At 43.8% G+C, this 24,188-nt stretch overlaps 1 protein-coding gene across 2 annotated transcripts in view; it reads left to right on the forward strand.

Moving 5' to 3' along the window:
* The window catches only part of LOC104357013 (deubiquitinase DESI2), a 59,540-nt gene extending 37,956 nt beyond the window's left edge, over window positions 1-21,584 (forward strand). For both annotated transcript variants that reach the window (XM_009962363.3, XM_032984744.2), the window contains exons 2-5: window positions 1,105-1,177; window positions 2,375-2,468; window positions 3,492-3,633; window positions 20,666-21,584. In XM_009962363.3, coding sequence (XP_009960665.2) covers window positions 1,105-1,177; window positions 2,375-2,468; window positions 3,492-3,633; window positions 20,666-20,908 — 552 coding nt within the window. In that variant the 3' untranslated portion in view covers window positions 20,909-21,584. The remainder of the gene's footprint in view (window positions 1-1,104; window positions 1,178-2,374; window positions 2,469-3,491; window positions 3,634-20,665) is intronic.
* Window positions 21,585-24,188: the final 2,604 nt, after the last annotated feature.

Consider the following 24,188-nt stretch of genomic DNA (forward strand, 5'->3'; position numbering starts at 1 on the left):
GTTACTAGAAATGCATCTTCACCACACAGTAGCTGTAAGTGAATTGTAAATATACCAGGCATGGGCAGTTCCCACGCAGTGCCTGAAAACATAATTTCTGTAGCAGCACAGTTCTGCAGCTAACCTAATAAATACTGGTGTTAAGCAGGGCTAATTATCTCCACTGCAGCACTGCCCTGGCATGGCTGTATGGCTTCTCGCTCCAGAAATTAGCTTAGCTGGGGCTTGTTTGGGTGTCTGCAGTCCTTCACGCTATGGTGAACACAGACCCTGAGCAATGCTTGGTGGAGGAGCATCTCATGCATGCACTGGACTGCAGTACTACTCTGCTCTTAATGTGATGGAGAAGTGCTGGACTCCAAAGCAATGAAGTCACTTTACAGCTCCTCTTGAAAATTTGTCTTTGAGTTGGGTGAAGTTGTGGTCACCTTAGACCTAATTTTGGAACAGTGAGTCCTCATCTCTTCTGAAAACAGTGCTTGATAGTATATGGTGCCTCTGAGTAAAATGTTGACCAGCATGGTCCAAGTTGTTGTTGTTGTTTTTTCTATAAAGCAGTTACCAATGTCATATGATGATTACCTTCCCTGACCTACAGGGGAAACAGACTTCTGTCTCTCTGCTTTCATTGCCTAAACCCAACTTAATAAAAAGTAGACGTTGGAAGGTGATGTAAAAAGGTGTGTGGAAAATATTTGGGGATTCTGTAACTCAAGATTTTGAAGATCAGATAAGTAAATTGGTAAAACTGGCTCAGTGTCAGCTATTTAAGTGAGAACATAGATAAATAATCACACATCTTGTATCAGCTGGGTTTGTGCAGGTTCAAGTCCAGTTATATCTTAATACAGGTTAATACATTATGTGGAAAGGATTAGATGAGTGTTTTTTGGAGACCTAATCCCAGTCAGCGGTATAAACACAGTGCCCACTTCTGTTGGTCTGTAAGGAGTCTCAATTTGTTTGTCTCAAGATAATTTCAAGATCACTCTTGTTCTTAAGAGAAGTTGCCCTGAGGACGGGAGATGGGGGATATACCCTAGACCAAGGTAGTGCGTTTCTTTTCCACTAATGCTTCCAAATGTGGCTTTTTTCTTACTGTAGTACTGGATAAATGAATACACCTCCACCTTGGGGATTGGTGTCTTCCACTCTGGCATCGAGATCTACGGCAGAGGTATGAAGTATTTCCTTTACACTACCTGCAGAACATGGGGACAACTGTATGGCTAGGCTGATATGGAAAAGCACCCAAACATAGAACTTTTGGCAAGGAATCTTTAAAGTAATGAAAAACCCAACCAGTTCTCTTTTTAGAGGCCATTGTGGAATCCAGCAGGAACTCGTGCAGCTCTGTCATGAACCATGTAGCCCTTCTTATTTTCAGCCTGTAACTGCAACCTCTATAGCTTGTGCAGGTGTGGGGCGGGATGACAGATAGGAGGGACCAAGCCATGTTGGAAAGCCGTTCTGCAGTGAAGGAGGGGGAGAGAGACTGGGAGAAATGGGGGAGGGGGAAGAGTTGGATCAGCAGCTGTCTTGAGACCTGCATATGCGTGTTTGTGCTAATCCTCTGTCAGGGTAAATCTGTTTTGCAGTAATTCTTTATGAATGTCTGTGGTCTAGAAATCTTGGAATCTGGATTTCCAGGTCTTGGAAACCGTGCACACATTGCAAAAGGTGCAGTCAAGGGATGTGGGAAAACAGCTGTAGCGCAGTGAAGGACAGACTAGCATCACAGACTTTCTGTTTCCTTCTTCAGCATTAAATGGGAATGACTTGGGCTGCTCCCTCATGGTATTTTTAGTCAGTGCCATGCAGTAGACAAACCCCTTGGGGTGCCATGTTCCATCTGGAGCACAGAAGCTTTCACAGGCCATGCAAGATGGCCTGTATGACACGGAGGGGACCTTCTGGCTTGACCTGTGTGCTGAGGCAGTGGAGGGCAATCAGCTTGGTTTTCTGCAAAGAATTCCCACTTGCTGCCTCTGGAAGATGTGATTTCTCCCTACTCTAGAAAAGACTTCTTCCAGCTCAGTACCACCACTGACAGCCTCTCATAGTTTATCCAGATGCCTCTACCACAGAACTTTCCACTGAGAGGAAGCTACCTGGATGGGCACAGAGACAGGCTTGGAGAGTTTTCCCGGCGTTGTGTAAAAGCAGTAGTGTTAGCATGGAGGGAGGCTCTGAGGGCATTCTCAGGATGACAGACAACCGGACAGTGAAAATGGCTTTCAGAGTCTGGCTAAAATGCACTTTGACAATAGCCCTGCCTGTGGTGCTGATGCTGAGCTGTGCAGACAGCTGCCATAGTCTTTTTCCTAACATTGCGTTCATTCAACTACTCACGGTCTGTTTCTTTCCTTGTCAGAGTTTGCCTATGGAGGGCATCCCTACCCTTTCAGTGGGATTTTCGAGATCACACCTGGCAGTGCGGTAGAACTTGGCGAGACCTTTAAATTCAAGTAAGGGCCCTTCTCTACATCTTCTCCTCTGCCCCCCATAGCCACCAGTGTAGGGGGAGCAGGGAAGTCCAGTCCTCTGGGTTCCCCCTTCTCCTCTCTTCATAAGTGCCCTCACTGCATCCTTTATGTGATCCTGGTTCAAAGGCAGCCCTGCAGGCATTTTGGAGGTGAATAATAGAGCGTGTGCACCAAACACGGAACAGTGCCGAACTGTGTTTGTCAGGGTTTAAAAGCATAGTTACAAATGAATGCAGTTCTCTTTTCCTACGTTCTTTCTTTTCTGTGCTCCCAGTTTCACCTGCCAGCAAGAATAGGAGTAACTGTGTTACACAGAGCCAATGCACAGGGGAGAAAACAAAACCTGGTCATTTTATGAGTATCACCTATTTGTGGATACTGCACAGAGTACCAGAAGTCATCCCCTGTGTTTCTTGCTACTCTGTCACAAGGGACAGACCAGCTGCTAGAGGAGCCTGAGAGGATGCTGCATTAATGTGTTGTTCAAGGTTGTGGGGCTGCGGGTCAAAGAACTGCCCATGGCAGGTGGGGCTTGGCCTTCCCAGACTGCCAGTTTAAGTTGCGTGTTGTTGGAGACTTCTTAGAAGAACAGGCGCTATTGAGTGAATATTAGGAGAAGCAATAGGTTTCTGATTAAAACTTTTAGTCTGCTCCTTCCTGGCCCACCCCACGGAAACCCAATCAATTATGAAAAAAGCATCCCCTCTGTCCTACTGGAAATTTCTACTGCGGGACAATGGGCAGAGTGGGAGCTGAGACTTCTCTGGTGGTGAGCAGGAAGCTCTCAGGGCTGTTGCCTGTGATGTAACCTGCTTTGTGGACAAGCTGGGGATATTACTGTGCCATTTTGTTAGTGAGAGCCTCTGATAGACCCAGTTATGACTCTCCATGTTTTAAGCCTATCCTTCTTGGCAACGTCTGATCATTTCCTTCTCCTTGGGGATGTATCACTCTCCTCACTCTATCTTTCCATGTTTCCTGTTGTGTGTTTTGTTTTTTAACTAGAGAATCCATTGCCTTGGGCACCACAGACTTCACAGAAGAGGACGTGGATAAGATTATGGAAGAGCTGGGAAAGGAGTACAAAGGAAATGCGTACCACCTGATGCACAAGAACTGTAATCATTTCTCTGCTGCTTTGGCTGAGGTGGGCATATATATATATATATATATATATTTTTTTTTTTTTTTTTTTTTTTTATTTTTTGCTACTTCAGATCCATACTAGTGCTCACTGAAAGGGAACTGGGGTCAGCACAGCCTGCCAGGCCAGAGCCCATAGCCAAATTTCTCATCTCTGCCCTTAATATTTTTGGAAGCCCTTTGCCATGGAAAGGGATGGGATCAGGAGGTGGAGATGCAGCAGGTTTATCATGCATTTGGTCTATACTGTGTGGGAATTTAGGAGTGCCTGCATTTTGTTTCACAGAATAGATGCTGAGCAGGAATTAGAAGGACAGACCTGGCTAGCATGCAAATGTGCATCATTTTAATAACAAACACAAATAACCTTACATGATCTGCAAAGGAATAAAAATGGCTTATCAGTGTTTTGCAAACAAAAATTTTCAGCATTCAGGAAACGGGTGTCCCTTTTTCTTATTTAATATGCACCATCCAAAATGCATTTAAAAAAGTATTGATTTTCTCACAGACATCTTTGGTGCTTATTCCCTGTCGTGTTCACAAAAACACTGTGAATTATAACACAGCTGTTATTTCTCTTCAGAGAACTGAAGCACAGAAAAGCACAAATTTATCCCAACTATCTGATAATTTGGGATATTTGATTTTCCCGAAGATCTGATTATTTTGGGGGGAAGCTGCCTTCTTCCTCACCCCCCAGATAAGATGTCTAAGTGTGTTTCAATTAAGGTGTAAGTATTCAGCACTTGTGTAAAACTGAATTCAGGATCTTGGCCCAGTGCCAGAAAAGGATGAGAAAAGTAGAAAATGGAAGTGACCTTCCATAAAAACTGTTTCTGTGCTTCCATAGGTGTTTTATGGAAAACACAAGGAGACAATATCATTCTTCACAATAGAGTTCAACTGCTTTAACAGTGAAACTTTAATTTCTCTTTCTGGAGTCCTCATGCCACGTCTCTCCACTTTCTTCATCATATGGGGAAAAAGTCCTATGTCAATAACCTCTTTTGTCACACATGCCTATTGATCCCCAAACAGGCCCCTCACGGATCCCAAGTGACACTTTTTTCTGTAGAAAAAAATACTGCACAATTTTGTAAGAAAATCCCTAGTGAATCCAAGAACCAGCAATTCATTTACAAGGGACCTGCTTAGGCTCTTAGGAAAACCAGTTTCCTATTGGCTTAATCCTTGCTAACCAGACAAAGAAAAAATGACTGAGTCCTTTCTGTAAATGTTAGCAAATAAAAATAAACAGGAAGGAATTGTATTGGTACAAACAGAGAATGAAGTTTCAAACAGTACAGTAATCAAATCAATGTTAGCCACACTACTGTTTTGAAGTCAAATAATCAAATTACTTCAACAGAAAATGGTAACTTTAAAAATTGTGAAGGAAACCCAGGAGAAACTTGTGTGATTATCAGCAAGAGTTTAAAAATTGCTCTACCTGCATCAGTGAAAGAAAGTCATTGCTTATTACATACTTTGGTATGTAAAATTTCTGTCTCATGTCCAAGCCATAAGCTCAATGCCATTCTTCCTTGATTCTGCTGCTACATATCAGTGAACCCTTCACTGCCACTTCCTTGTCCAACCTTCCAAAGACAAGTTAAATAAGAGATCTTAATAAAAAACTACTAGGGTATTTTAAATTTTGCTTTCAATATGCCTGCAGCAAACATCTTTACAGGAGTGGAATTTAGGGTTAAGTTTTCCTGCAAGAGCTTTCTTGATGGATTCTGTGTACTCATTCACCGCCCTATAACCTGTCCAGATAAAAAACCAAAAGCCTAAATGGCTCGTTCTGACACTTCTGCCCCCAATAGCAGAACTGACTCAGGATTTAGGTCAGTTTAAATAAACCTTTCGCAGGGAAGCAGGACTTTTTGTTGCTGTTGCTCTTCATACATGCCTGTGTTTATCGCCCCTCTCTAAAGTATTACAAATGGAGAAACAGAGGAGATGCACTTCAGGCCTAGGAGCAGAAGGCCCTGGATAGTCTCTAGCATCAAGATATAGAAAATGGGAGCTGAAAATCTTAAAGAAATAGCTGGTGTAAAGACACTAAGGAAAAGTCCAAGCCATTCAATACGCCTCAGTCAGCAACATGAAAAATACATGTGAGTGCCTTATGACAGATGTCTCCATCCTTTCTGGTAAACAGTAATTTGGCAATCACCGTGTTTCAGAACTGGGTGAGAAGTAGCATAGCTTATCTTGGGATACCTATGACCCCTTGGAGGAAAGACTGCTTGAAATTTGTTGAGACAGAACCTGCTTCAACTGAAAGCAATCAAAGTTTCAATTCTCATTTCCCAACATCTGAATGCTTGCTTAACTTTATAGCCTTGGTGCTTTTTTTTTTTTTTTTTTTTTAATTATTTTACTTTTTTTTTCCCCTTCTTGTAGTTCCCATTAAAACTAAACAAAACAAAAATTGCCACATTAGGAAGCTCCAGGGCCTACCATGTAGATCTATACTGTGCAGCCTTATAGTGCACAGAATGTGCTGGCTATATGAAGAGTGGCTCTCAAGGCTGTGTAGACATGTGTCACCATAGAGGGCATAAAACAGAACTGATATTTGTGCCCTAAAACCAATTCTGAGAAGAGTCTGTTTAGTGTTTGTACTACCCTTTCCTTCAGACTCTTCACCTGTGAAGCAGCAATAATAATATTAATAATAATGAGCTTCTATTTATGCAAAGCCACGTTATATGGCAGTTAAACACAGGAAACTGGAAAAAGTATTCAAAGATTTAGAAGATATAGAATTTTTTTCCAACAGAATAAAATGGCTCAGTAGAACTGGGATTTAACTCCAACCACACAAAAGGCAGCCAAGCATTTTGAGTATAAATTCTTGGTGTCTCTGCTCCTGTAGCCCAGCTGAAAGGTGGTGCTCTCAGTACTGCAATGCCCTTTCACCACAGACAGGGATGGGGGTGGAGGCTAATTTTTAGCATGGAGGAGGGAATGAGGAGCTCTGCTCCCTGCAGCCCTGGAGGCCTTTCTGCCCAGGAGGTAAACAGTGTGGCGAGTTCAGGAGATTGTTGTTCTGAGCCTCCCGGGTAATGCCAGGCAAGTCACATCCCTGCCTGTGCCCAAGCATCACTCCTTGTATGCTGGGTTATTTCCTTCCTTTGAAAAGGGGACTGAAATATTTTGATGACAGCTCTCTTATCTGCCCAGGTTAATTAGCTGGTTTATGACTTGTATTGTTCTGTATCAGCACACAAAACCAGAGCTAGAGCTTTATAGCTGTGTGGTGGTGTATGAGTTAATGTGTGTTTACACAGATCTGTCTGGCAGGCCTTGATGTGCTAGGTAGCTCTATTTGGCTACCTTAATTTCCTCACCTGGCTGTGGGCTTGCTAATTAGTATGGGTACAGATGTCACAGGGTGGCTGGGCCATGGGTTGGGAGGACACCATCTGCTCGTACGGACTGAGGGCAGATGCGGCCACGGGTCCTGCTGGCTGAGGTCATGGTTCTGCAGAGGGAATGGGAAGAAGGTGTAAGGATGGGTCTCCCCCCAGATCAGCTTTCTCGGGGTTACACCATGAGACAACAGCCACCTGTCTGGTTGCCAGGACCTGTAAGCCAGGTTCCCCATCCCCAGAAGGACTGCTGAAGCCACAGGAGTCTGGCTTTATTTTCAAATTTTTGTTTTCTTGTCCTTTACCAGTGTTTTCTCAGCAGACAGAACATCCATTCAGAAATCTTCCGTCTACACCTGTCTATGAATGATTTTTCTGTCAAATTCCTATTTAATACAATGATACCTCAGGTCCCACCATGATAACTGGTAACTGTTATATTTAACAGTTACGCAGGCTGACTGCTAATGGTTAGCGGCATGTCCAGACCTACGTTCATGACTCTGCCATTTGGCTATGCATTTTGAAAAATCCCTGGACAAGTCCAGCAAAAGCAGATAAGCTCTACTTAACCACCTGGCATGCCTTAGGCCTGCTATCTATCTCTGGAAAAACTCTGCAGTGCAATTGCAGCTTAATTGCATGCTGCTGTGGCATTGAGCCTCTCCCTACAATACCATGTATCTCTTCTGAGCCTTCTGATCTTGCTGCCCCCACTCACTTGTATAAGCTGCGAGGGACTTTGTTACTCCCTCATTGGCACTTAGATCTGAGTTTTCCTTACTCCCTCCTGCAGACCGCCAAGCATATTCATACTTGCTCAAGACTTAGATCTCTCCCCACTTTGCCAGTTCCCTATGGACTTCTAACAAGCAGCTACTGGATCAAAGAGGCATGGCTGGGTCTACTCACAAAGCAGCTCCTGTGGAAAGAAAACAGAGAATGCCCTGGTTTCAGCAGCAGCAGTTCAGACATCTTCTCCAATGGCATTTTATGGCAGCCTTCTCAGTAAGTGATTCAGTGAACATGCTGCATGATCAGGAGTCTCTTCCTGTGGATTTCTTGAGAAATTCTTCATCAGGGAACTTTGGGTTATTTAAGATGTGAAGAACTACCAGAGAGCAGAAGTATTGGCCTAGTAAGTGCCACACACCATCTTAATTAGTTGTGAAGAAAGTTCTGATGTAAAGCAGGGCAGAATTTCCTAGTGGATAGTCTTCAGAAAGAAATCAGATGCACTCCCTCTGCATTTGCCCAGCTTCAGTTTAAGGTCGCTGGTACACATAACACTTTAAGGTCTCCCTTTACTCTCACATCTCACATCAGTGTGGGAAGATGAGAGGAACTTGATCTAAGCTGTGAAAATCTAGATAGGGTTCCCTCAGTCACTCTGACTCCTGCAACATGGTCCCATGGTACCTATATTTATCAACCACTCAAGCAAATTGTGGGTTAAAATGAAGAGGTTAATCAAACTGGGATTAGCATTTTGCCTACAAGAAGCTTATTCCTTTCATGTTGCTTATGTTGACAGTCCCCCAAATCAAGTAGTATCAGTACCACTGAAGAAACTGTTCAGGAGGATGAGCAATCCCTTTGGGGGACTTATGCTTGCAATTTCTGCAAGGAAGATTAAGTCAGGCCATCGGCAGCAGGGCCCAAACTTCCCATCCTGTTCTGAGCTTTTGTGCCTTTTGTGCTTTTTGTTGGTACTCCAGGCGGGTAATGCTGCTGGCACACATCAGGGATTCTAGCATTCTAATGAGGTTGTACATGTGTGGGTAATTCAGTTAGGACCATGTCAATATTGGGTAAAGCCCTTCTGTTTGATCATCTGTTGTTAAGTCACTATGTTCCCAACAATCACCCATGTACACTTACAGCAACATGTTCAAATGGCCATTCAAGGAACTGTGAAATATTTATGTTCTTTATGAGTTGTCTTGGCTGATGGAAAAGGCTATTTAAACTCCACCAGATGGAAAAAAATACCATCTTTTGAACACTAGAGAAACTTTTCAAAACAAAAAGGCTAAAATAATTAGCTCTTTCTTTAAATGTGATGTGTTGAATTTCCTGATTTTTCAGAAGATGTGAGATAGCAAAAGAACAGAAGTTACAAATTGCTGTAAAGCAGACATAAAGGGAGAGGAATACATTTGTGCTTTTAGGAAAAAGCCAAACTCAGAGTGAATCCTGGGCTGTAGGTTCCCCTGCAAGGACCTGCAGGTTTGATGTCCCAGCCATGCCATTGCTTTGCAGGAGCACTTGTCACTGCAGCAGTGGGCAACAAGGAAGTATGCTGTGAGGTGCCACAAAAAACATGCAGCTACACACTCTTTGTCACCAAGACTGTTCTTTGGGCATAGATAAGGGTAAGTGCATGCCGATACAGGGAACTGTGAAATTGCTGTCAGAGGGCTCTTTTCAATGCGAGAGCATGGCTCGTGATTGCCCTGCAAGTCTACAATACAATTTGGGCTTGCGTAAGACAGATACCAGGCAAGGCAGGAGAAAACTTGGCACAGCTTATAGCCCCAAATGTGTGCAAAGGAGAAAGGTTGACTGCCAAGGGTTCAAATATGGGCATGGAATAATATGAGCTCTGCTGATGTGTAGGTGTATGGTGATTATACAGTGCCTGAGGACATCATCTTTATAGAAGATAGCTGTAACTAGAGGATCAGAGGGAGGACGAAGGTTTTCTGCTTCTGGGTTCTTCTCCAGTCTGGTGATATTCCTTGGTATTGAGTATAATGATCACACCATGTCACTGCAGCTTAAAGACTCTGAAAAAGCTTTTGCTGCTTAGCCCATTCACAAACAGAAGATGACTCATTTGACTTCCCACCAGCAGTTTTCCATGCTTCTGAAGTTTCCTGTCTAAGATAAGCTATGAGCTATGTTCTTACCGGAGTGATGACAGTTGCTACAGCATGTCTCAGAAAAGGGCAAGCCACCACGGGAAGGGAGAAAAACACCTTTGAAGCAGCACCGGAACTGGAATGACTTAAGGAAACTACTTCTGCCTTCATCAGTGTGATTACTGCCAAGCAACTGGAATGATCCCTATTTAAAGAAACTCTTTAGCACCTTGCTATAGGACACACAACACAATTATTGAAACAGTGTGGCTTCTGAGCACCAGGGAAGATAGCCTCTCTTATTCCTCAGTAGCCTTACCAGTGGTGGAATAGCAATGAAGTCTGTAGGTCTTATAAGCCCTTTTGATAAGATATGAAGCTGATGCTCATCATAATTAGGAAATTAATTGAGAGGCACTGATTTGATTCACCTTAAAAATTGTTGATGTTGGAACTTTACCTGAGGACAGCACTGACAGAAGGTTTTACTCTTTTATTATGTCTTTCCTCCCTCTCACTCTTCTTGAAAGGGGAATGATTTATTTCTGATTTGAATGTGTAATTTATCTTAAGTAGCAGAAAAGGTCAAAATCCCTCTGTATTTTGTAGCAGTTTCCCAGCCTGGAGTTATTTATCTACCTTGCAGCTGGTCTAAAACTACCCTACTTGTTTTTTTTTTTTTTTTCTTAAAAAAAAGGCAGGCAGACAGGAGAAGGCTGAGTCTATGTTAGTAGGACCCACTTGTATCTTTAAGAGTATGGTCAGAGAATCTGTGGTAGCCCCTGGGACAAATCCAGCTTGGAAACACCTGAGTGATCTGGTACGAATTCCCCCAGAGTCAATGAAAGCAGAATTTGGCCACATGACTGAGGGATGGTGAAGCACATTTAAACATCCCTATTTGCTTCCTAAATGATCACGACTTTGTCTTATACCCAGAGAAATCTATTTAAAAAAGACTAGAACCAACTCAGAGGTTAGGGTGCATGGTTCACATCCTCCACATGTGATCATTCTTCAGCAGGCTCTTTAAGGTCATTTGGATTTGAGGGATTAAAAACCCTTCAGGAAAAGAGATTGGTATCTCATTATCCAGCTTCCTTTTGTACTGTGATCCTTTTCACCTCTTCATTCCTTTAAATATTAAAGGGCCTGTTTCCTTATTGCTCAGCATTTCTTTATCCAGCGAATTGGATCCAGGGGACAGTGCTCTGAGATGCCATCTGGGTAAATGGCTAAAATTTGAACCAATTATTAGAGCTGAACTAGGATTTTCAGAGTCAACCAAGTCATCAAAAGCATAGCCTTTTAGAGGGGTCTGACAGTTTTAATAAAAATTTTTCTAGGACGTTTTGTGAATTCAGATAGAACTAGCTGGTGAGACATACTCATTCTCAAGTAACTGAGAGTTTCCTGGATAGAGAGAAGCTTGACGGGATGTGGGAGATCAAGGTGGACTAGTGATTTACTTACCTTTTCTCCTCCATTTCAGTGAAAATTCTCCTGAGTATCAGTCATAAGATGTTCTGGAGCAGGGATTCCCTCAGTCTCTCCTGTGGGAACTGTCCTACTTTAATTATTTACACAAACTGAGAGAAAACATGTTTCAGCAGGAGAAAAGAGAGTCCTAAATTGGAATTTGTGTGCTTGTGGTTTTAAAAGCTCATTTTGAAGTTGTAGGATTTGCAGGAATTTCCAGAGAAAGAAAAATATTTGGGGGGACTGGGGGTCTTGTGTTTGGGCTGAAGGGGCCTTGGAAAATAGGCTTGAGGGTTAATGAAGTGAGCTTGGCCCATTCTTTGTTGACACAGGAGGGGAAAAGAGGCTCCTAGGCATCTGGGGTGGTTTAGGTCAGCCCTGGAAAACTCTTTAGCATCCTAGATGAGGCTGGCTCCTACAGGGCAGGGATCACGGACCCTGTCACAGTCAAATGCTTTGCAGGCAGAGTTTTAGAGCTGCAGCACTGCAATGCTCAACCTGGGAGCTAAGTAGCTCCCAGTCTCCTGAAGTCAGCAGAACTCCTTCAAATCTGCCTGAAAGGATGGTCTCCAATAGGAGATACCTTGCAGATTAACAGATGGAGTCTCCACAGTGAATCCTAAAACCTGATGGTTACAGAAGACTGAAGTAGGCATCTAGCATACCCACTACTGATGCTGACACTGCTGTGATATTAAACCTGCGTGCCAGATTAGACAGAAATGCTTGGTGAAGCCAAACACTCTGAATTTCCTTGGGAGGCAAGGGATGATCTTGGTGCAGTCAGGCTTGCTTGAGTGTGGACCTAGGCTGGATGCTAGGGCTTCTTTCCCCTTTTCTTTGTATTATTAGTAAAGACCTGTCCTATTGACAGTAGCAGAGAGAAGCTTTGTCATTGTCTATCAGTGTGATAGCAGGAAATACACACCTCCTAACTGAAGCACAGCATAAGATATCTCTGATTGGCTTCAGGGCTATGTCTGATGTATACTTCCCTGATGGTATGGCTGTCTTGGTTGTCCTTTGTCAACGTGGTTGGAGCTTTGGTAGAACAGAGGGATCTTACTTTATTGGTAGGGGGTGTGCAGCTGTGCTGAAATGACAGAAGATGGTGACTAGTGCATATTCTTCTCTCTCTGGCTATTCACCTGTTCTTTTTCAGCCAAGGCAAAGCTGACAGCATATAACAAACTTACATCAGAATCCTGCTTTGCTTAGAGGAGCCTGACTTTCAGTAAACTCTCTGAAGAAGGCAGGTTTGCTGAATCAAGGACTGAATGAGGGCACTTTTTAATCATCAGTGAATAATTCAAGTCTAAAGCTTTTCAGGTTCACCCCCAGGCACATATGAGTTCTCATTATAATGTTATTAGAAACTATGGAAGCTCTCCTTACCCTGAAAGCTATCGGAGAGAAAGGATTAAACACCAGAGAAGGGAGCTTCAGGTGGCATCTGAGTCACAGCTAAAAGTGGCAGAAGCTTTTATAAACTGGTCTTCAGCTGATCCTAAGTAGACAAGTAATACCCGTGTTTTCCTTGGTCAACAATTGCTTTTCAGTTGCCTCTGTTGTAGAGGAGGAGATAGGTGCTTTGTTGTGTGAAAGCCTACATGCGATTTTTGTTAATGGCAGGGGACACAATGCTCCCAACAAACAGAAATGAGAGAAGGAAATGAAAAAACAAACACAAAAACAGCCACAGGGCATGAAAGAACCTTAGGAAAGCTTTATTTTCTGGTGCCTGAGCCAGTCCTCACTGAAGCTAATGAAAACACTTGCTTCATTGCAGCAGCCTGTGAAGGTTGTTAGCTCTATAGGGAACAGGTTGTGTTAGTTTTCTGGTTTTTAGCTGCCACATACATTTAGAAGCAGCTTATTAATAAAGAGATCCTGCACCCATAAATTATCCTTGCAGTTTCAGATGAATGTAACATTTTCTCTTGTTTCTGCCTGTAAGTATATACAATTTTGATTGTGTGCAGTTAATGAACTGCTATATTGTGTTCCAGATGTGGCTTCTTTGCTGTGGCAAAATGAGATTTCTAGGTGTAGTTTGTGTATTAGTTAAAATTTGAAGTATTTTGGAAGTCCTTTGAACAAAGGCTGCTCTAAAAATATAAATGTCTTTTTCCCATCATTAACCTTTCTAGCTATCCTTGTTATTCTGAATGCGTCTTAGCGCCCAACAAAAACGATCAGTGGAATATCTCATGGATCTTTCAGCTCTCTCAGTCCATCCTTTTTTCCCTATCTATCTACATGTGCAGGGGAATAGTACGAGGTGCAAATCATTTGAAACAGGAATCCCCCTGGGGCAAGTTTTTAGCCCATAATTTCATATTTTTTTTCAATGGTCTGATTTTGCCACTTGTGCCTCTGCAGCTATTTTAGGTTTTCTCCTTAAAGTGATCCATCTAGCTGAAAAGATTAATTGTGAAGATATTTTAAGAGTGAATTTGAAAAAATCCCACCTCATCTCAAGCTCTTTGGGGCTGGTGTATATGTGGGTGTTTTGCACCATTTATTTTATGAGCTCTTTGCATCTGCATTCTCAAACCAAAAGCCCCCTTTCCTTACCTGTTATAAATAAACATAATACCTGGAGCTAAGTTAATTTGTACTATCTGAGGAATTCATCTCTAGTCACACCATCATGGAGCCTTTGAGCCTCTGTGTGTGCAAATGCCTGAGAACAGATGCCTCCTTTCCAGGAATGAAGATGGCAAGGTAACACCCTGTCCTTTTCACCAGCTGCCTGTTGATAAATTAAAAGTGTCAGGAGCGTAAATGAACTGTCTAAGTGTGTTGATAGGCTTTAGGGACCGAACCTTTTTGCTTAGGAATCCTGCCAACACTGTATTCTCTCTTCTCATTGTATCTCCATCCATAGTAACCCGCTGCTCCTTAATGTTAGGAAACGAGACTTGAGACTGAAACACAGGATTTTCTGGTTAGTGATATAGGAAAAAATCAATATTCTTGATGTGCATTCCTCTATGCAGCTGGGTTGGCCTGGTCACGGTCAGCATCTCCGTAATGCTGGAAAGGACAGCCCAACTAGGCAACAGTCGTTCTCAGCCACCGGTCTCGAAACAGCACCTGCTAGGAGAAGGCAGTTCCTCTTCACGTCATCATGATAATATGAAAGAATTGTGGTTGCTCATTCATTTGGTGGGAGAGTCATCACTTTAAATGTCACTAACAAGCTCAGACTTAATTATGCTTAGTATTCCCCAAATGGTCATCTGTTAGGAGGCCACTTGCTGCCTACCTTGTCATCCTGCAGCTTCTGGCTGTACGTGTTACTGCTGGTTACAAGGAACTTTGTGCTCAAAGAGCTTATTGCCATACTCCAGTGTTGGTACATAACTAATCAGTGATGCCGCTCCGAATGTGGCTCATCGAGATGTCACATTTACAGCCACTGTGCCTCTCCACTGGCGCCCTGGCCAGTGAAGCTGAAATAGTGCTGTGAGCACTGAGATGCTATAAGCCAGCTGTCTTGTTTGACCCAGAGCTATTTACTCCATCATTTATGTTCTTGGCATATCTCTGCATGCAAACTCCTGCACAGAGGCAGCTCTGTCCTTCCGCCACTGACCACAGAGGTGACTGACACATTCACACTAGCATCACAAGGGGAGCAAGACTGTGAGTATTAGTCCCTCCTTTCAGTGCTTTCCCTTTTGCTCACTCCTGGCTGGTGTCAGGGAGATGGTGCAGATGCTTCTTTTGCTTTACATGTCAGAAATGCCTGCAGTCCTGGCGCGGACCTGTAGGAGTGGCAGTGCCCTGCCTGCTGTGAAACAAAAAGGGATTGCATAGGAGAATGGGGGCATTTTAGACACTTGCTTATATTAATTTACAAGGTTTTTCCCTTCCTGCCTTTGACTTGAGAAGCTACCTCCCAGAGCGCAGCCTCATTACTGAGCCCATTCAGCCTCATCTACAGTTTCTCAGATGTACCCCTTCTCTTGCAAGACGTAGGCCATTCCTGGCTCTGCTTAATGTGTGCTGCATGCAGCTTCGTGGCCCGGGGAAGTGCCCCCCTTTGTTTTCTGTTGATGCCCACAAGCTAGTTATATTCCCTAGAGTAGAAATTGTCACTTTTACACAGTAACTATACAATTGTCTCAAGCAATTGATGCTAGCATGCCAACTCCGCCAAGGTGAGACTGCTTTCGGGTGTGTTGCGAAGGCTGTATGTCTCTTCTTTTTCAGGAGTGTTATTTCGAGCCTATACACCATGTGCAGCAGCTCAGGAGTGCAGAGCTAGAGGTATGTTCCTCGCTGATGCACTCAGACTCCCTCATCTCTGCCAGTACTGGGCAGTTATACTATTGGTTCAGTTTTTGCAAGGTGGTAGAAATAGATGATGGTTTATTCCAGATGTGTCTGAGTACTAATTTCATCACATTGCTGTGCTTCTCTTTCTACATATGGTTTTTGGCTCCCCCTAGCACAGCCTGCAAGCTTTGCCTGGGCAGATGTGCTGGTTTGTATCTAATGGCCTCATTCTGAAATTCTGATAAGCATCATCTATGCTATATTGTCTAGGCCTTGTAGGAACCAATTCATGCAAACATGAAAGATTCCCCTCGGGCTCTAAAGGCTTTGCTCTTGAAGTGCTCTGGGGTTTGTGTTAGACTCTTCAGGCGCTGATAAAAGCCCTTTGCATTCTCTAAGACACACCAAGGGGAATACTGTACAGTAGCTCAAATGGATGCATGCCCCGTGTGGATGCCACCTCATTTTTAGCACGGCAGCTAAGTGGAAGTGGCAGTGGGTGGTTCAGCAGATGCTCAGAGCTGAACTCTCCGAGCCTCAGTTTGAAGAGAAGAATTGAAGTAATTATCATGTATTGTTTGAGAAATGTTATGTTGCCTCTGCTCATCTTGATTTTCATGGATCAGAGCACTACATGGTGCCTTTGGGAAGGCTTACTTAAAAAAAATTCTTCAGTGCCTTGAGTTTTACTTCTGTGCATGACCTGAATTGCCCCAGTTGTACCAGCCAGCACACTGCAGTACCTATTGCATTCAAGATCTACAACTAATCAGCCCTTTATTTTGAAAGGGGCTCAGCCTAGCCTGTTAGACTATCTCAGATGATGTCTAGCATATGCCCATAGACCCAAAGCCCTCACAAAATGCAGCAGATTGATAGTGTTGTCCTCTAAAAGGTAGAAGACTCATCTTCTTCCATTGTGGCTTTCCATTTAAACTCATGTTTCCCAGCTGCTAGGCTGCTCCCCTGCGTAGAGTAAAGCTTTGCAGGGAGCCTTAAGGCCTTGCTGAGCAATAAAGCCTAGTTCTTAGGGCACTTAGGGGAGGGAAGAGTGATGGAGTGCAGTCCTCACTTCCAGGACAGTTTGTACATTTTAACCAGTGACTGGTTAGTATAAAATGACACATATTAAGATGCTCAGAGGATCTTTGTGTATCCCAAATTAGTTATTTCTTGATTAGTTGAAATCCTGGTGTGGATTTGACAGCCGCCCAGAAATAGCACCCAAACTGTCATGTCCCATTTCTCCCTCACATTTGGCTTCATTCATGGATGACTGAATTGCTCTTTCCACTTGACTCTGCAGATGCCAGCTGGGTCATTTGCAGCTCTTAGGCAGAGTCCCCAGAAGAAGCTGTAGCTATGGGAGACTTGGCTTTCTATCATGAGGTGCCGCTCAGTGGAAGCTGCAAGTACATGCAGCCTCTGCCGAAGTTTCTGCCTGAAACCGGGACAGGTCCCTTGGTGGGCAATCACTAGCTGCACTTGCTATCCAAAATACAGGAATTCAGTCTGTGGCAGGGAGTGGCTGCCCCTGTGGGGTGAAAATAACTCACCCCTTCAGGGCCCTGAGGGTGACAGAAAGATGAGGAAGAGCTATGCTTCACGGTGATAGCTGGACACTACCCACGGGAGGTTTGCAAAGCTTAGGGAAGCCCTGCTTGGGCTGAGCTGTTCCAGGCTTTGCTGCTTTGTCCCAAACACTTTCCTGCCTCAGAGAAGCTATAACTAAACCCAGAGCTACCTTTCAGATCTCACATAGGCTTAGCCTTTCTGTGACTCTGTTCATTTCTTTAAAGTTCCTTCTCCAGTCAGCTTAAGAGGCTCAGCTGCTTTCTTGTCAAGTGTCACGCTCAGGCTCCACTACAGGTATGTTAAGTTTCCTGAAGGGATGGTAGCAGGATGATCTGATATGATGGTCAGGACCAGTGATTTCCAGCCCATAAGAGCTTATCTGCTAAGTCTGACAGCACAAGTACACGACCTAGCACAAAAAAGTTTACCTCCTTCAAAAGAGAAAGCCCCACTTGTTTGGCAAACAAGAAAAAAAAAATCCTAAAATCCTAAACTCTAAAAATCTCTAAAAAAGAGTTCTGCTGGTAGTAAGTGATGGATGGTAACACGCTTTGATGAGTTTATTATTCCAGTGTGAGGTTTTCAGTTGAGAATTGCCCTGAAGAGCTGCAGTAGGTAGATTTTTCTGTGTCTTCATATACAATTGGAAAACACCCAATTCATCTTGCTTGTGCTGTTTTATTTAAACTCAGTTGGCTTAATCCCACTGCAGTCAGGTTTATTTGATGTTTCTCCATTAGCTAAATACTGCTGGATGCTCCAGCACAATATGCTTTATGGCAAGGTGTGAAAAACATGGGAGCAGGCTGCTACATTAGTGGCATTCCCTGCCATTGCCCTTTGGCTCCTGTTGAGCGTTGTTTTGCTGTGGAATAGTAACTAGGCTTCTCTGACAAGAGTCAAGGACAAGCAAGACTGAGGAAAGGGAAAACACTTTGACTTCATCATTATCCTTAAGCCCCTCAAACTGCCATTTGCTGGTTGATGGACTGATGCCCACAGATCTCCGTTCTTTTTCTGGCTCTTCCTTGCCTCACTGATTCATTCTGAAAAAGCTCCCAGAAACAAAAGGTAAACAACTCAGCATTGCTTCCACATTGTGAAGTGCTATTTCAGTTACTAGGGGATCTGCTTAGAAAAGAAAGCCAACTCTTAAAAAAGAGTATTTATTTTTCAGGCAGTCTTACCTTGTGCTGTACTGTTGTTTCAGCTAATTTTCCAAAGAATCATACTCTGGTTTTGTTTTCCTATTAATATATGGGGGGAAGTCTTTATTAAGACTTACAACTGCTTGAGAACTAAACTCACATGCACGCACACCTCACAAGGAGCCTAAACTGAGTCACTTTCTACACTGGCAATATGTTGCGTAAGTTCCTGGAGAGGAAGAAAGAGAAATGCTATACAATCTAGAGGCAATTGTGCTGCATATTTTGGCTTTGGATCAGGTTCAATGTTCAAGTAGAAAATATTGAATACAATTTTAAGAATTCAGCAGTATTCTTGTGGAAACTGTCAGACATGTCTGGTGACAAAATCAAATCAGCAAATTTCTATGAATGATTCTTAAAAGCGGGTGGAGAGGTCATCTGCTTACACACTTAGGCAACAGTTCTAGCAATGGAAACCAAGGCTCTGGATGGAGATAAAGAATTGCTAATAAAGTAATTGTGCCCAGATTAAAATTTCAAGACTGCAGATTCATATAGCTGTATCTGAGGTTAAATAGAATGCAGCACTGGTAAGAACTGAAATAAAAGTCCTTGGGGTGTATTAGGTAAAGAACAGTCTATGCTTGCAAGTAATTTTAGCAGCTAAATGGCTCTACTCATTCTCTGAAGCCTAATGATAATGTCTTCAATTTCACACATTGATTTTTAAACAATGCACATCAAAATAAAGTGAGTTCCTTAGACAAATTAGTACGGTCATAGGTTCGCAGCCTTCTTCACACCTCACTGGAAACTCCACACTGTTGGAGCAAGCTAATCCCCTTACCTTCAAGATGACTGTTGGAGTGGGGCTTAGATCATTCTGCCCGGGCCATACTCATGAAGGACCAGCTGGCCATCAGCCATAACAACTACAGTGCACCACAGCCCATCCTCGAGTAACTGTTCCAGTCGTGTTCCCCAAGAATCTCTTGAAACCTTCAAGTACTGACTTTCCAATGTCAATAACAAGCATCTTGCCAAATAATCTCCTTAGTGGGTCACAGACAAGCACCCTCACAGTTTTTACAGTAATTAGTATTAAGTATAGCTTTAGACAGGAAGAGGGTGGAGGAAGAGCAAAGGAATTTAGTATTGGCAGAGGGTGCAGTATGGACAACCCTGGAACCACTAGCCCATGTAGATTGTGGGACAGAGTCTGTGGCGTGGAGTTTCCTCCCTGCCTGTCTTGCTCCATGGGAGACAGCACTTGGAGGGAAGGAGAATGTGGGTATTATGACTACTGTACTTGCCACAGACTTCAGGCTTTAGTATACCGGTGTTGGACCACACAAGCACTATATTTACTAAAGACAGGCTCTTGAGGCACCCCGGCGGATCAGTCCCACGTGCCTCCTCCATGTCTGGTAAGGGAAACGGTAAAACGTAAAGGGAAATTTTCCTTATGTGGCCTAAGCCAGATACAGCTACTAAAATCTGTCACCTGTGTGGTCAAATGCTACAGAAGAAAGGAGCTGCCATATGCAGCAGGTCATTTCATTGTGCTGAATATGAGATGACCTTGAAAACCAATATCTGTGCTAGCAGAGCGTAACTCAAACCAGTGCCAGGATCATCTATGATGAAACACAGGCTTAGTGAGAAGCTAGTATTTTTCTGTTTGTTGCTTGCTTTCCCACATTTAGGAAATACTGTATGAGGAGAAATTAAAGGATGATGTGCTAAGATAGGAAAAGAACCCCCAGATACTGTAACTTGACTGAGCTGGTGTGTCAGCCTGAGGAATAAAAGCGAGTAGTGAGAACAGTTTCACATGCATCTCCATCTACCTAGTCAGGCTCAGCTCTTGGGCTCATCAGGGTCTGGCCAGCAACAGCCTAAATATTTTTTCCAAAATTTTTGAGCTACTTGGAAGGTGAGTGTCTTTGTCTTGGTTGAGAAGCACCAGCAGGCCTGTCCTTTCACCCATGGACTGCCTGGAGGACAGAGTGGCTGAAGCCATTGAGGGCCATGAACCACTTTCCCCAGTCTCTGCCACGATGCTGACAAGGGCTATGGCTGGCAGGGATCTCTGTGCGTGTCAAGCAGTTGTGTTGTCATCTGCATTTATAGCTGTTCCGGACTGCGGGAGATGCTCCCTACGTTTCAAACAGCTCTCTTCTGAGCAACAGGGAATTCACCCTGTTGAGGTGGTGGTGCAGATGGGGATGACGTTGCCACCATGCACGTGTTTTGGTACTATTAACCATGTTCCTTTTTGGTTTGCTCCACAGATACTATGTGGGAAAGAGATCCCCCGCTGGGTGAACCGCCTGGCCTACTTCAGCTCGTGCATCCCCTTCCTCCAGAGCTGCCTCCCCAAGGAGTGGCTGACCCCAGCAGCCCTGCAGAGCCACATCAGCCTTGGCCTCCACAAGGAGGAGCAAGGGGACACAACGGATGAGGAGGCCCCCTCCACCTCCACAGCCCCCTCAGCCTCAGGCACATCGCGAACCTGTAGACATACCCGGGTCTAAACTGTGCCCAGTACCCCCTCAAACAACATCCCCCTCTCTCTTGTACTATTTCTTTCTTGCACCCTTTAGCACATTTTGGTTTCTCTCTTCTTTTCTATGGACAATAGAGGGGAGGGAAGACCCTATCTACTAAGGAGGTGAAGCTTCAGTCCCTGTTCCGAGGACTGCCACTACAGTTGCTCGGCAAAATGACTGTGAACCCTAACGCTGAACTGAGGAGTGTGATGACTAAACTGGATTCTCCTCCCAGGGTCCCCATGCTCCTCAATCCATGGAGAACTGCTGGCTCTCTCGGGCATGAGAGCATGTGTAGGGGCAGGGGGGGCACTGTACTGTGATGTTCCTTCTCTGGAATTGTTTTATCTTTTTATCTCTTCCCCCACCCATTTGAGCCCGGCAGCCTCCTCTCTGTTTTGGCTGGGTTTGCCATTCCCCTGTGTCAAATCTCCTGCCCATACCCAGTGAAGGAAACAGAGCCAGAACAGAACCTTCTCATCTCTTAGACCAGCAACAAGCTCCACTCAGCCCCATCCCTTTTGTAATTATCAGGTTTCTAACTCGTGTGAAGGACAAATGAAAGGTGCTGCTGTTCTACAACCACCAGTTTTCAGTACTCAAATTTAAGAGCTCGAATGACTGTCCTGCTCTTGAAAATAATAACAAAGAACCTAGAAAATGAATGTGTTACCGTGGCTTTTCTTTGGGGTCAAAAAGAGGATGGAGCTAGTGCTTAGAGGCAGCTACTAAGTAGGTGCAGAGATGACTGTTGACCATATTGGTGCTTTTTGGCACAGATCCCTCTCAGTTCCCCTAATTCTAGGCAGTGTTCCTGGTTTCCTTTTTACCCAGATTCCCTGGGGAATCTCTCTCCTAGCTGAAATTTGTTGGCTGTCTTTTGGGGAACAGCATTCCTGATCACAAGGAGGAGGAGAGAGAATCTGTTGGGAAGGTCAGCACTTCCTTCAGCTTTTCCTCCTACACTCACAGACCTAAACTGTGGCTCCAGAGCCACCCTTCCCCAGCCTATTTTTGAGCCAACCTAAGAAGGTAAAAAATAAGTGGTGAACCCAAAGAATGTCAACTTGTTTCCTTCTCCTCCCTTTTTGGAGGTGGAGGGGGAAACTTAGGGCCACACCTGGAAAGCATGGATGACCCTTCAAATGCATGGGCCACCATGGTGCCTTCTGTTGTGTGCGCTACTTCAGTGGCATCAAAAATGGGCACAGCTGGATCACTGGCTTCTCCGGCCTTGCTCTTGACAAGAATCTGGTCCTTGGATGTATTTACACTCATTCTGACAGCTGATGAGAAAGCAGATGTGGAGGAAAGGACAAGTACACCAATTCTTCCACTCAATTACCTCACTAGGAGTTCTAGTCAGAAGGTGTAGGAGAGAATCAAAGGGGAAATCCAGGCCCCCTGCAGATCCTCTTGGCTACACAAAGGAGGATGAAAAAGGAACAGGTACAGTGTTGAGAGGGTGTTGTCGTTTTAGAAATGCTGTTCTCAACAGCTACTACCAAGTCAGAACTTCCACCCTCCATCCTGAAAGAATTACAAGCCCATAAGATGTATGGTTGTTTCATTTTATTGGTCGCAATAGCATGCTAAGTCCAACCAGCTGTTTCTTTAGCTCAGGTATACAGAAGTGTGTGCTTTCTCGGCTGAAGGTCTTGGCTATGATGTACATCATGTCTGCACAGACAGGGCTTAATGACTTGTTACATGTGCATGCTCTTAGTGAAGCAGTAAGCTTTCGGGAGGTCTATTGGATGGAAATATAACTCGCAGGATGGCCTCACTCCACCACCTCCTGATGTGATGCATGTTTGGGCAACAAAATCTTCACAACACGCCTCTCATTTTCAGCCTATGAACAAATTGCTGCAAGTTCTGTACTGAACCAATGTTATATTCCTTATTAACCTTGGCTACTAGCAGCCAATACTGCATTGTGAGCAATTCTGCAGCTCCTGGTATCCAGTCCAGCACCAATTTTTGATCACTCTGGCTTGTCCAGGGATGTTTAATAAGTTTTCCATCCTGTCCTCCATCCCGCTGCCCAAAAAACACATTACACAATGTACTGTTGCACTCTCTATTCCCCTGCAGTCATGGTCATTGCAGCCTAAACCAGCAGCACAAGCTTCATTTGTCTCAAGTTCCCAGGGTGCCTGCCAATAGCCAGCAGCACATTATGTGCAGTGAATTTTAAAATCTCTTTTTATGTCCTTTTCTGGAGGTAAGTGAGAAGAGGCTTCCCCAGAGCTTTTGTCTAGGCCAGGGAAACCGCAGTCAGAAACACCTAGTTCCTGATGTGACAAAAGCCAGTCAGCCATCACCCTCGTGTTTCTGCTCTGCACCCAAGCTCCAGATGCAGCACCATGTATACATCTAGAAGAGAATTAGGGCTCCAGGGGCATGTTTCACATGGAAAAACCTCTCACAGTATTTCACAAAGCAAAAAATGCTTAACTGGCTGTAGGGTAACCTGGACAAGAAAGCTACACTCAGCCTCCTTGGGAACATGAATATGTGCTTGAAGTATTGGGAACAACACTTGGGGTGAGCTGTCAATGTCATAAAACCCAGATGTTTGTTTATCTACTTTTATGTTTGTCCATCTGTTTATGGCATTAGGGGTCACATCAAGGAGGCATCAAACCTCTGTTGTAAATCAAAACCAGAATATGTTCCAATCTTCAAAAGCTTTTCTCCCTACCCCTCTCTGTTCAGGGTGACCAACCAATGATGACAAGAACAAAGGGACACTGTGGAAATAAAATATATATTGATGATAGCTTTACCTCTGTAATTTAACAGCATTTTAGATTATTAAATATGAAGACATTTTAAAAGTCAAATTTACTGTTCATCTCTGGCACAGCATGTTTGTTTTAGGCACTTTTCTTATCCTTCCAATTATTACAAAATTAATGTTGTTATATCATATTTGTATTGAGTCACACATTTGCTTTCTCTTGCTGTTTTAGAGCATAGCACCATGGGAAAATTTTAGATACCAACAGTTACCAATGAAAACAAGGGAGCAGCTTATGAATCTTAACAAGAGCACCCCATGGCACTGGCACAATCTCTTAACCCTCCTTCTTACTGCCAGGACTTTTGGTGCCCTTTTAAAATCTGGAATGACAGCGCACCAACTCTGCACATGGGCAGCAGCAGCTGTGGACTACCTCCACTGAGTTCTTGATGTGATTAATGGAGAAGACCAAAGGAAGTAATCACCGGTGTTTCATTTTCAAATGGTTTTAAATTA

Source organism: Tyto alba, unplaced genomic scaffold, assembly GCF_018691265.1.
Source record: "Tyto alba isolate M040663 unplaced genomic scaffold, T.alba_DEE_v4.0 Super-Scaffold_18, whole genome shotgun sequence".
NCBI classification, from domain to species: domain Eukaryota; kingdom Metazoa; phylum Chordata; class Aves; order Strigiformes; family Tytonidae; genus Tyto; species Tyto alba.